This window comes from Carlito syrichta, unplaced genomic scaffold, assembly GCF_000164805.1.
Source record: "Carlito syrichta isolate Samal-C Ts95f unplaced genomic scaffold, Tarsius_syrichta-2.0.1 Scaffold305238, whole genome shotgun sequence".
Classification (NCBI taxonomy): domain Eukaryota; kingdom Metazoa; phylum Chordata; class Mammalia; order Primates; family Tarsiidae; genus Carlito; species Carlito syrichta.
Genome location: NW_007249334.1, coordinates 189,468 through 201,061, shown reverse-complemented (window position 1 = coordinate 201,061; position 11,594 = coordinate 189,468). Strand labels below are relative to the sequence as shown.

Genomic DNA, 11,594 nt, shown 5'->3' with positions numbered 1-11,594 from the left:
GGGTTGTGCCTCTGGTCCCCACACCCGCATCCTGCTCTGCGTTGCAAAAACCAGCCTTGAGAGGTGTCTTGAGATGGCCTCGTGGCCCCTGGACGGGACTGTTTGCTGCCAGTAGGGCCTTCGCGGGAGGGGGGACCCCGCCGCCCAGCGACACACAGAAGGCTCCCTGGCGATTCAGGCGGGTCTGGCTTTGGAGTGGGCAGGAGCGCCCTGCCCCTCGCGAGGCCGCGGGCCTGGTCGCTTCTGCACTGTCCCGTGGGCACGTGGTGGGGGCCGCCGGCCACGCTGGTGCCAGGGTGTCGGCCTCAGGCGGGCTCAGGACCTGGCCTCCGCCCTCCCCGAGGTGTCCCCGGTGCTCCCGGGGCGGCGGCCGGTGCCAGCGGCGGCTTCTGTGTTCCAGCCCTTCGTGCTGACCTCTCCGGGCCAAGGCCAGAACCCAGACCGGCAGCCCCACGACCTCAGCCTGGACATCTACAGCCGCACGCTGTTCTGGACGTGCGAGGCCACCGACACCATCAATGTGCACCGGCTGGGTGGCGACGCCATGGGGGTCGTGCTTCGCGGGGACCGGGACAAGCCCAGGGCCATCGTCGTCAACGCAGAGCGAGGGTAGGTGCTGTGCCCCTGGGGGTGGGCGGGGCCAGCGAGCCAGGCTCCTCCCAGTCCCAGCAGGGAAGCAGACACACTCCTTGGCAGCCTGTGCTGGGCCAGGGACAGCGGCTCACGCCTGTCATCCCAGCACTTTGGGAGGCCGAGGCGGGAGGATCGCTTGAGCCCAGGAGGCCGAGGCGGTTCCGTCGCTCGAGCCCAGGAGTTTGAAGCTCAGGGTCAAAACAACACAGGCCGGGCTCGGTGGCTCAGTTTGTAATCCCAGCAGTTTGGGAGGCCGAGGTGAGTGAATTGCCTGAGCCTGAGGGTTTGAAACCCGCCTGGGCAACTTGGTGAGACCTTGTCTCTACAATAAATCAAAAATTAGCTGAGCATGGTAGCGCGAGCCTGTAGTTCCGGCTTCTTGGAAAGGGCGGAAAGATTGCCGGGGCCCAGTGGGCCGAGGCCGCGGTGGCTGGGAGTAGCCGCTGCACTCCAGTCTGGGTGACAGAGTGAGACTCCAACTCAAAAAATAAAACCGAAAAACAAACAAAAAAAACTGAGCGTGAGACTGAGTGTGGGAGCTCACACCTGTCATCCCAGCACTTTGGGAGGCTGAGACAGGAGGGTCACTTGAGGTCAGGAGTTCAAGGCCAGCCTAGGCAACGCGGTGAGACCCCGTCTCTACATCCGAATGATAAAACAAATCCCAACATGGAAAGGCTTGGGGTCAGGAGTGTGGTGACCTTCTTCAGGGCCGGCGGGGCAAGGTGGTGGCTATGGCCAGCAGAAATCCTGGCTGGGGGCCCTGAGTTCGAATGCGGACTCTGTCACTTGCTGCCCGTGTGACCTCAGGCAAGTGATATAGCCTCTCAGAGACTCAGTTTCCTGGTCCGTATGTGTGAAGGTGACGGGAGCACCAGCCTTCAGCATGCACGGGGGACTCCGTGAGCGGAAACCCAGGGTAGGGAAGGAAGCCAGACGGGCCGGCCTCCAAGGAGGCAGGGCTCCTTCCCAGCTGCAGGGGGTGTGCAGAGGCTTCCTGTGGTCCCGGTCACAAGTGGCCACAAACCGATGGCTCAGGGTGACAGATATTTGGTGCCTGAGGCCAGAAGCCCGAATTCCAGGTGTTGGCGGGTCCTCTCTCTCCCCAAAGATTCTGAGAGGTGTAGGTAAGGGATCTTCCAGCACCGATGGGTCCCGGCAGTCTCTGACTTATGGTCATGTCTCTCTAGTCTGTGTCTCTGATTGCATGTTGCGTGGCCTTGCCTGTCTCTCTTTTTTTTTTTTTGAGACAAGGGTCTCACTCTGTTGCCCAGGCTGAAGTGCAGTGGCACGATTCTGGCTCACCACAGCCTCGATCTCCAGGGCTGAGGCCATCCGTCCCCCTCAGCTTCCTGAGTAGTTGGGACTACAGGCGTGTGCTACCACGTCCGGCTAATTTTTTTATTTCATATAGAGATGAGGTCTGTGTTTTCTAGGCTGGTCTCGAACTCCTGGGCTCAAGCAGTCCTCCTGCCTTGACCTCCCAAAGGGCTGGGATTACAGGTGCCTGGCTTTTTTTTATTTTTGGTAGTGATGAGGTCTGTGTTGCTCAGGCTGGTCTCAAACTCCTGGACTCAAGTGATCCTCCTGCCTCGGCCTCCCAAAGTGCTGGGATTACAGGTGCATGCCACCAAGCCCAGCATTTTTTTTTTTTTTCTGTAGTGATGAGGTCTGACTGTGTTGCCCAGGCTGGACTCAAACTTCTGGACTCAAGAGATCTTCCCACCTTGACCTCCCAAAGTGCTGGGATTATATGTGAATGCCATCATGCCTGGCTTTTTTGAGGGGGAGGAGTGATGAGTTCTCACTCACTGTGTTGCCCAGGCTGGTCTCAAACTCCTGGGCTCAGGCAATCCTCCCGCCTCAGCCTCCCAAAGTGCGGGGATTATAGGTGCACACCACCATACCTGGCTTTTTTTTTTTCTTTTTTTGTGTATTAAGGTCTCACTATGTTGTCCAGGCGGTCTCAAACTCCTGGCCTCAGGCAGGCCTCCCACCTCAGCCTCCCAAAGTGCTGGGATTACAGGTACGCGCCACCATGCATGGCTTTTTTTTTTTAATTTTTTTTTTTTTTTTTTTTTAGTGATGAGAGCTCACTGGGTTGCCCAGGCTGGTCTCAAATCCCTGGGCTCAGGCATCCTCCCACCTCGGCCTCCCAAAATGCTGGGATTGCAGGCAGGAACCCCCACACCCGGCCTCTGCTGTCTCTCCTGGGGTCCCTCTCATTGGCTTTAGGGCTCACCCTCACCCTAAATCATGGTCTTGATTTTTCGTCACATGTGCCAAGCTCCTGCTTCCAGATGAGCTTCCATTCTGAGGTCTGGGGTGGACCTGAATTTTGGGGACACGGTTCAGCGTGCTCCCTTCACTCTGCTCAAAGTAACACAAGGCCCAGAGGCCCGGGATACTGGTGTCCTGCGGGCTGGGGCTGCCGTGTGCAGCTGGGGCTGTCTGCCTGGCTGCTTCCCGGATCCGGGGGCCGGGGCGACCTGGCGCTGGCGGGGGGACTCCGTGGCGGTGGGGAGTGCTCCCGGCACCCGTCCTCACCCCGCCCTCTCGCAGGTACCTGTACTTTACCAACATGCAGGACCGCGCGGCCAGGATCGAGCGCGCTGCCCTGGACGGCACCGAGCGCGAGGTCCTTTTCACCACAGGCCTCATCCGCCCCGTGGCCCTGGTGGTGGACAACACACTGGGCAAGCTCTTCTGGGTGGACGCGGACCTGAAGCGCATCGAGAGCTGCGACCTGTCAGGTATGCGCCCCCCGTCGGTCCCCACTGGCCTTCCTGGGCCTTCTGCCGTCTGGGACATGTGCCGGGGCTCACCTGGGTGTCACGTGCAGTCCTAACCCAAGGGTTCCAGGCTGTGGGCTTGGAGCGAGCCCCCGAAGCAGGGAAAGAATTTGGGGCTCAGAGAGGGCGGGTGAGCTGCTCAGGGTCCCACAGCAGGAGGACAGGGCAGGAGTCTGCCTGGCCTTGGACCCCAGCTCAGTCTCCAGCCTGGGAGGCCCCTGGGCTGGAGGAAAGAATGACTGTTGGTGCTTGAACGTGCACTTAGGCCGCTGGCTCTTCTTCTGTATAGTGGGGAGGGTGGGGAGGGGTGCGATGTTTGCAGGGGCTGGCGACGGGGCCCTTGTGTGGCTGGGCCCTGTAGCTTTGGCCTTGGGGCCCACCGGGGAGTGGCTTTTCTGGAGGCCCGTCTCAGACCCGCCCGGTCCCAGGAGCATGCCCCGGCCAGGGCATGGCGGCCCCCGGGCTCCCTGGCGGCCCTCTCTGCCAGCCTCCGTGCTCCCAGGCCGGGCGTGGGGTGAGCTCTCGGGGTCAACCGCCACTCAGAGGCCCTCCCCCGCCTGCAGGGGCCAACCGCCTGACCTTGGAGGACGCCAACATCGTGCAGCCCGTGGGCCTGACCGTCCTCGGCAGACACCTGTACTGGATCGACCGGCAGCAACAGATGATCGAGCGTGTGGACAAGACCACCGGGGACAAGCGCATGCGTGTGCAGGGCCGCGTGGCCCACCTCACAGGCCTTCACGCGGTGGAGGAAGTCAGCCTGGAGGACTTCTGTACGTGAGGCAGGGAGTGGGCGTCTCTTTTGCCTTTTTTTCTTGAGTCATAGTCTCTGTCACCGAGGCTGGCTCATGGCCACCACAGCCCCGACTGCTGGGCTCAGGCCATCCTCCCACCTTGGCCTCCCAAGTAGCTGGCGCCACAGGTGCATGCCACCATGCCCAGTTAATTTTTTTCTTTTTTGGAGTTAGTCTCATTCCATCGTCCAGGCTGGAGTGCCATGGCACACGCACAGCCACCTCAGTGTCAACCTGCTGGACTCTGCTGAGCCTTCTGCCTCAGTCTTCCAAGTAGCTGGAACTACAGGCACGTGTGACCACGCCCAGCTAATTTTTTGATTTATTGTAGAGACGAGGTCTCACCATGTTGCCCAGGCTGGTCTCAAGCCCGTGGGCTCAGGGACTCTTCTTGCCTCGGCCTCCAAAAATGCTGAGATAACAGGCTTGAGGCACTGTGCCCGGTTTTGTTTTTTTTCTTTTTTTTGTAGAGATGCGGTCTCACCAAATTGCCCAGGCTGGTCTTGAACCTGTGGTCTCAGGCAGTCCTCTTGCCTCTTGCCTCCCAAAGTGCTGAGATGGCAGGCACAAGCCAGTGTGCCTGGCAGCTAATTGTTAAAAAATTAATTGTAGAGACAAGGTCTCGCCAAGTTGCCCAGGCTGGTCTCGAACCCGCAGGCTCAGGCGATCCTCTCACCTCTGCCTCCCAAAGTGCTGGGGTGACAGGCATGAGCCACCGCACCCAGCCCTGAGGCTTTTTTCTTTTGCTGCAAAAGAAATCACCACAACCTTCACATTTTAACACAACACCCATGCATGGCCTCGCAAGTCTGCTGTCACAGTTCCAGGCGCAGCGTGGCTCACTTGGGTTCTCTGCCGGGGTTTCGCAGACCCCAAACCAAGATGCCGTGTGGGCTGAGCCCTTCGCCAGAGGCTCTGGGGAGAACCCTTTCTCTGCTCATTCAGAACATTGGCAGTTAGGGACTGAGGCTCTGGCTTATTTCTCGACATTGGCCGGGGACCACTCTCAGCTCCTGGAGGCCCCTTCCGTCCTCACCCCATGGCCTCCCATTTCACCCTGCGTCGGTCCCTCTCGTGCCTTGAATGTGGCTTCCTCTTCTCCTGCCAGCTGGGAGCCCTCTGTGCTTTTGTTTTACTTTTTTGAGTCGGAGTCTCACTCTGTCACCTAGGCTGGAGTGCAGGGGCACGCTCCCGGCCACCGCAGCCTCGACCTGTTGGGCTCCGGCGATCCTTCCGCCTCAGCCTTCCAAGTAGCCGGAACTACAGGCACACGCCACCATGCCCGGCTAGTTTTTTTATTATTATTATTTATTATAGAGACGAGGTTTCGTCAAGTTGCCCGGGCTGGTCTCGAACCTGTAGGCTCAGGCAATCCACTCGCCTCGGCCTCCCAAAGTGCTGGGATGACAGGCTGAGCCACCAAGCCTGGCCCCTCTGTGCTTTTTTTTTTTCATCTTTACATTTTTTATTTTAAAATTTTGGGGTACAAATATTTTAAAATATTAGGTATACAGATATTCATTGTGCAGGTACCCTTGTTGATGAGGTGTGTCCCCGCTTCCCCAGACAGATTCTCACTAATGCCAATCCCACCTCACTCCCCCACACCCCTGTGGTTTCCCGCCACTGTCAATCCTTTTCTAATAGTAGTATGGTAGTTGTTCAAGGTCCGCTTATGAGTGAGAACATGTGATACTCAGTTCTTTGTCTCTGTGAAAGATCACTCAGGGGCTGGGTTCAGTGACTCAGCCTGTAATCCCACGCTTTGGGAGGCCGAGGTGAGTGGATTGCCTGAGCCCGCGGGTTCGAGACCCGCCTGGGCAACTCGGCAAGACCTCGTCTCCACAATAAATCAAAAATTAACGGGGTGTGGTAGTGCATGCCTGTAGTTCCAGCTACTTGGAAGGCTGAGCAGAAGGATCACCAGAGCCCAGCAGGTCGAGGCTGTGGTGTCCAGGAGCGGCCACTGCACTCCAGTCTGGGTGACAGGTTGAGACTCCAACTCAAAACAAACAAACAAAAAAAGATCACTCAGTATTATAGACTCTAAGTCCGTCCAGGTTGCTACGAAGTTCATGATTTCCCTCTCTGCTTTTAAAGGGCTCTGTGGTTCAGCTCGGCCCACCTTTCAGTTGGTCTCCCTTTTGATGAACTCAGACTCGACTGATTAGTAACCTTAATTACATCTGCAGCGTCCCTTTGGCCTTGCAAGGTGACTAAGTCACGGGCTTGATAGCTCATTTGGATGGGACTTTGGGGGACATTGAGGATTCTGCCTGCCCCCGGCAAGCTGAGCCCGAGGGCTTGGGAGAGAAGGACTTCCGGGTCCCATGGGTCTTCACCCCACCCATAGGTGGTTGTCTGCGTGCGTGGGTGTGTGCATGTTTCTCCCTGTCTCTGTCGTCTGACTTTTTTCTCCGCTCAGTAAGTGCCCTCAGGCTGTGAGCAGGGTCATTGCTGTCCCCCTCTGGTCCCCACGGTCAGGCCCTGCAGCGGCATACGACTGCATGGCGTACGTTCGTTCATGGATGTTTTATCTTACAGCTGAGGAGAGGAAGCCTCAGAGAGGGTGTTCACTTACCTCGTGTCACCTGGCTCATGAGTGGGTGGGGCTTGGGTTTGAGGCCAGAGTTGAGTGGCCTTTCTGTTACTGATTTCTGGCTTAAGTTTGCTGTGGTTTGAGAGCTTGCTTTGTCTGACTTCTTTTCTTTAAAATGTGTTGGATGTGTTTTCCGGTTCAGCCTGTGGTCTGTCTGGGTGAACGTTCCATGCACGCGGGGTGCCTTTGCCGTTTCTATGCCCATGTGGACTCGTGTCCTGTGGCTGCCGTGGCAGATGGCCAAAAACTGCGTGGCTTGGCCAGGCTCGGTGGCTCAGCCTGTCATCCCAGCACTTTGGGAGGCCGAAGTGAGTGAATGACCTAAGCCCACGGGTTCGAGACCCGCCTGGACAACTTGGTGAGACTTCGTCTCTACAATAAATCAAAAAATCAGCCGGGCGTGGTAGCGCGCCTGTAGTTCTGGCTACTTGGAAGACTGAGGCGGAAGGATTGCTGGAGCCCAGCAGGTCGAGGCTGCGGTGGCCAGGAGCGGCCACTGCACTCCAGTCTGGGCGAGAGTGAGACTCTGACTCAAAAAAAAAAAACCAAAAAAAAAAACTGCGTGGCTCAAAACAGGTGTTCATTCCATCTCAGCTCTGGAGGCCGGAAGTGTGAGATCCAGGTGGTGCAGGGCCTCCTGCACTCGTAGCTGGGTGTTCTGTGGCCTGTGGCTGCATCCCTGCACCCTTGCCTCTGTGTGACCATCTCCTCTGTGTCTGTCTCTTCGCCTTTGCTGTCTCCTCTTAGAAGGACACTTGTCAGCTGGGTGTGGTGACTCGCACCTGTCATCTCAGGACTTTGGGAGGCCGAAGTGAGAGAATTGCCTGAACTCAGGGGTTCAAGACCAGCCTGGGCAACTTGGTGAGACCTCGTCTCTGCAGTAAATCAAAAAATTAGCTAGGCATGGTGGCCCATGCCTGTGGTTGCAGCTACTTGGAAGGCTGAGGTGGAAGGATTGCTGGAGCCCAGCAGGTTGAGGCTGTGGTGGCCGGGAGCGGCCACTGCACTCCAGTCTGAGTGACACAGTGAGACACCAACTCAAAAAAAAAAAATAATAATAATAATATAAAGTGTTGACTGGGCATGGTGGCTCATGCCTGTAATCCCAGCACTTTGGGAGGCCGAGGTGAGACGATGACCTGAGCTCAGAGGTTTGAGACCGGTCTGAGCAACATGGTGAGACCTCGTTGCTATAATAAATCAAAAAATTAGCCGGACATAGCGGCGCATGCCTGTAGTTCCAGCTACTTGGAAGGCTGAGACGGGATGATCATCAGTGCCCAGCAGGTCGAGGCTGCGGTGGCCGTGAGTGTGCCCGGCCCTCCAGCCTGGGGGACAGAGTGAGACTCTGACTGAAAAACAACAACAACAACAAAGACACTTTGTCAATTTCCACGTCAGCAGGAACAGACTCTGTGGGTGGCCGAGAGGATGAAGTAGTAGCGTCTCCCATGGGGGACCTCCTGAGTTCTCACCTGGCTCCCGCATCCTCCACCCTCCCGGCTGCTGTCCTGAGGTGGGACTGACCCCTTGTGTCTCATTTGTCTCCGTAGCGGCCCACCCGTGTGCCCGTGACAACGGTGGCTGCTCCCACATCTGCATTGCCAAGGGCGACGGGACACCACGGTGCTCCTGTCCGGTCCACCTCGTGCTGCTACAGAACCTGCTGACGTGCGGAGGTGGGTGTGCCCCAGGGGCTTGAGGTGATGGGTAGGGACCTAGTTCTCTGCCCGCGAAGTAGCCAGCTGGCATCTGTTAACAGCCACAGTCCCAGCCAGGCGTGGTGGCTCACACCTGTCATCCCAGCACTTTGGGAGGCCGAGGGGAGAGGATTGCCTGAACCCATGGGTTTGAGACCAGCCCGGGCAACTTGGCGAGACCTTGTCTCTACAATAAATCAAAAAATAAGCCGGGAGTGATGACACATGCCTGTAGTTCCAGCTACTTGGAAGACTGAGGCAGAAGGTTGAGCCTGCGGTGGCTGTGAGCGTACCACTGCACTCCAGCCTGGGCGGCAGAATGAGACTCAGACTTGAAAATAAACAATAAAATGTTGGCTAGGTGTGGTGGCTCACGCCTATAATCCCAGCAGTTTGGGAGGCTGAGGTAGAAGGATCTCCTGAGCCCAACAGGTTGAGGCTGCAGTGGTCGTGAGCATGCCACTGCACTCCAGCCTGGGTAATAGAGTGAGACTCCGACTCAAAAAATAAAATCAAATAAAACAAAGCAAAATGCATTGGCCAGGTGTGGTGGCTCATGCCTATAATCCCATGGAGGTCAAGGTGAGAGGATTGCCTGAGCTCAGAGATTTGAGACCAGCCTGGGCAACTTGGCAAGACCTCATCTCTACAGTAAATCAAAAAATCAGCGAGGCATGGTGGCATGTCTGTAGTTCCAGCTACTTGGAAGGCTGAGGTGAAAGGATCACCTGAGCCCAGCAGGTCGAGGCTGTGGTGGCTGTGAGCGTGCCACTGCCCTCCAGTCTGGGTGGCAGAGTGAGACTCCATCTCAATAAATTAAATTAAGTTAAATTAAAATTAAAATCACAGTCCCTGTGGCATCCAGTCTCCAGAGCGGTCTGTCATGTCTTCCTTTGTTCTCCTTTCTTTTGGAATATTTGCGTTCTGTGCTATGAATTTTCCTCTGAGTGTTGCATTCCCTGCATCCCTCCGATCCTGATAAGTTTTTATTTTCAGCCAGTTGCAATATTTTACACTTTCTTCTGCGACAACTTCTTTGGCCCACGTGTCGTTTAGAATTGTTGTTTAGAGCCGGGCTCGGTGGCTCAGCCTGTAATCCCGCGCTTTGGGAGGCTGAGGTGAGTAGATTGCCTGAGCCCGCGAGTTCGAGACCTGCCTGGGCAACTTGGCGAGACTGCATCTCTACAATAAATAAAAAATTAGCCGGGCGTGGTTGCGCGCGCCTGTAGTTCCGACTACTCGGAAGGCTGAGGCGGAAGGATTGCCGGGGCCCAGCAGGTTGAGGCTGCAGTGTCTGTGCGTGTGCCTCTGCACTCCAGCCTGGGTGACACAGTGAGACTCCAACTCAAAATAAAAATAATGGCTGGAGCCGGGCTCGGTGACTCAGCCTGTAATCCCACACTTTGAGAGACTGAGGTGAGCGGATTGTCTGAGCCCACGGATTCGAGACCCGCCTGGGCAACTTGGTGAGACCTCATCTCTACAATAAATCAAAAATTAGCCGGGCGTGGGAGCGCGTGCCTGTAGTTCCAGCTCCTTGGAAGGCTGAGGCGGAAGGATCGCCGGAGCCCAGCAGGTCGAGGCTGAGGTGACCGGGAGTGGCCACTGCACTCCAGTCTGGGCGACTGAGTGAGACTCTGGCTCACAAAAAAGAAAAAAAGAATTGTTTAATCTCTAAATAGTTGGGGCTTTTCACTTTCCTCTCTGTTGCTGGTTTCTAGTTTAATTTCGCTGTGGTTCGAGAACTACGTAGGATTTTTAATCTGCTAGGCGTGTTTTGTGGCCCAGCGTGGTTCCTGTCTCAGTGAATGTTCCATGTGTGCTCGAAAAGAACCGGGATGGTGTTCGAGGGAGTGTTCTAGAAACGTCCATCAGATGCAGGGGGTTGACAGTGCTGAGATCTGGCTGTTCTGTGCTCCCTGACGCCTGCTCGAGTTGCCACTTGTTGATGGGGGCGGGGAGGCTCCAGCTCTAACGGTGGGCCTGTCTATTTCTCCTTGTAGTTCTTTTTCCCTCCTCCTTCCCTTGATCCTCTTGTCCCTGGGGGGCTTCCTGGTGGTGGTGGTGGTGGCGGCGGAGGTGCAGACGGGCCTGGCAGAGAACACGGGCTTTAGGGCCGAAGAGACTCAGATTCAAACCCCAGCTCTGCCAATTCCCAGTGGAGTGCCCTGGCTGGTCTGTGGCCCACTCTGACCCTTTGCTTCCTCCTCTGTGAAACCGAGAGGGCCCTGAGTCACAGAGCACTCTGCCTGGTCTGTGGCGTGCGGCACGGGAATGCCAGCCGGTGTGCAGGGGTGGCCGTGGCGATAAAGTGGCCGTCTGTGGCGTCACCATGGTGGGGCGTCTTCCCCAATGCCCCGGGGGTCCCAGGGGCCCTTGGCTGTGCTCTGCTCGCCCTCCCCTCTGTTGAGCCTTGGGGGGCCGGCTTCCGCCTGCCACCCACCTGTGGACGTCGGTGCTCACCAGCTTAGCACGCAGACGCCTTGGCCCTGGAGGGACCAGCTGTTTCCTGGGAGCTGGGGAGGGGGCGGGACCCCAAGGCCTGCTCTTCTGGGACCTTCTCACGCCCCGCCTCACACCTGGGACCCTGGAGGGTTTGGCCAAGAGCGGAGGGCATGTCTCGTGGATGTCCGCCTTCCTGGGCTTCCTGCGGGCTTTTCCCCAGGTTCCAGCCCTGGAGCTCGTGTGGGCTTGTGGCCCCCAAGCATGCCCAAGCTGCCCTGGCTAAGAGAGGGGGCCATGGAGAGCTGCACGGACCCCAGAGGACGCTCCACCATCTGCCTCCCCCTGGCCCGTCTCTGGCCCTCCAGGCTTGAGGACGGGACGCCCTTTCTTCATGAATCCAGAGACTCATCTTTTTTTAATTTTTTGAGTCAGAGTCTCTCCGTTTCGCCCCGGCCGGTGGAGTACAGTGGCACGATCACAGCTCACTGCAGCCCCAACCTTCTGGGCTCAGGTGATCCTCCCGCCTCAGCCTCCCGAGTAATTGGGACTTCAGGTCCGCACCACGACACCCAGCTGTTTTTTCATTTTTTATTTTTATTTTTTTTTTTTTGAGTTGGAGTCTCACTCTGTC

General features: G+C 57.0%; 1 protein-coding gene across 1 annotated transcript in view; it reads left to right on the top strand.

Moving 5' to 3' along the window:
- Positions 1-11,594, top strand: part of LRP5 (LDL receptor related protein 5) — a 98,001-nt gene that overhangs the window by 68,690 nt on the left and 17,717 nt on the right. Inside the window, exons 13-16 of the mRNA XM_008061395.1 lie at positions 401-609; positions 3,196-3,386; positions 3,989-4,198; positions 8,372-8,497. Coding sequence (XP_008059586.1) covers positions 401-609; positions 3,196-3,386; positions 3,989-4,198; positions 8,372-8,497 — 736 coding nt within the window. The remainder of the gene's footprint in view (positions 1-400; positions 610-3,195; positions 3,387-3,988; positions 4,199-8,371; positions 8,498-11,594) is intronic.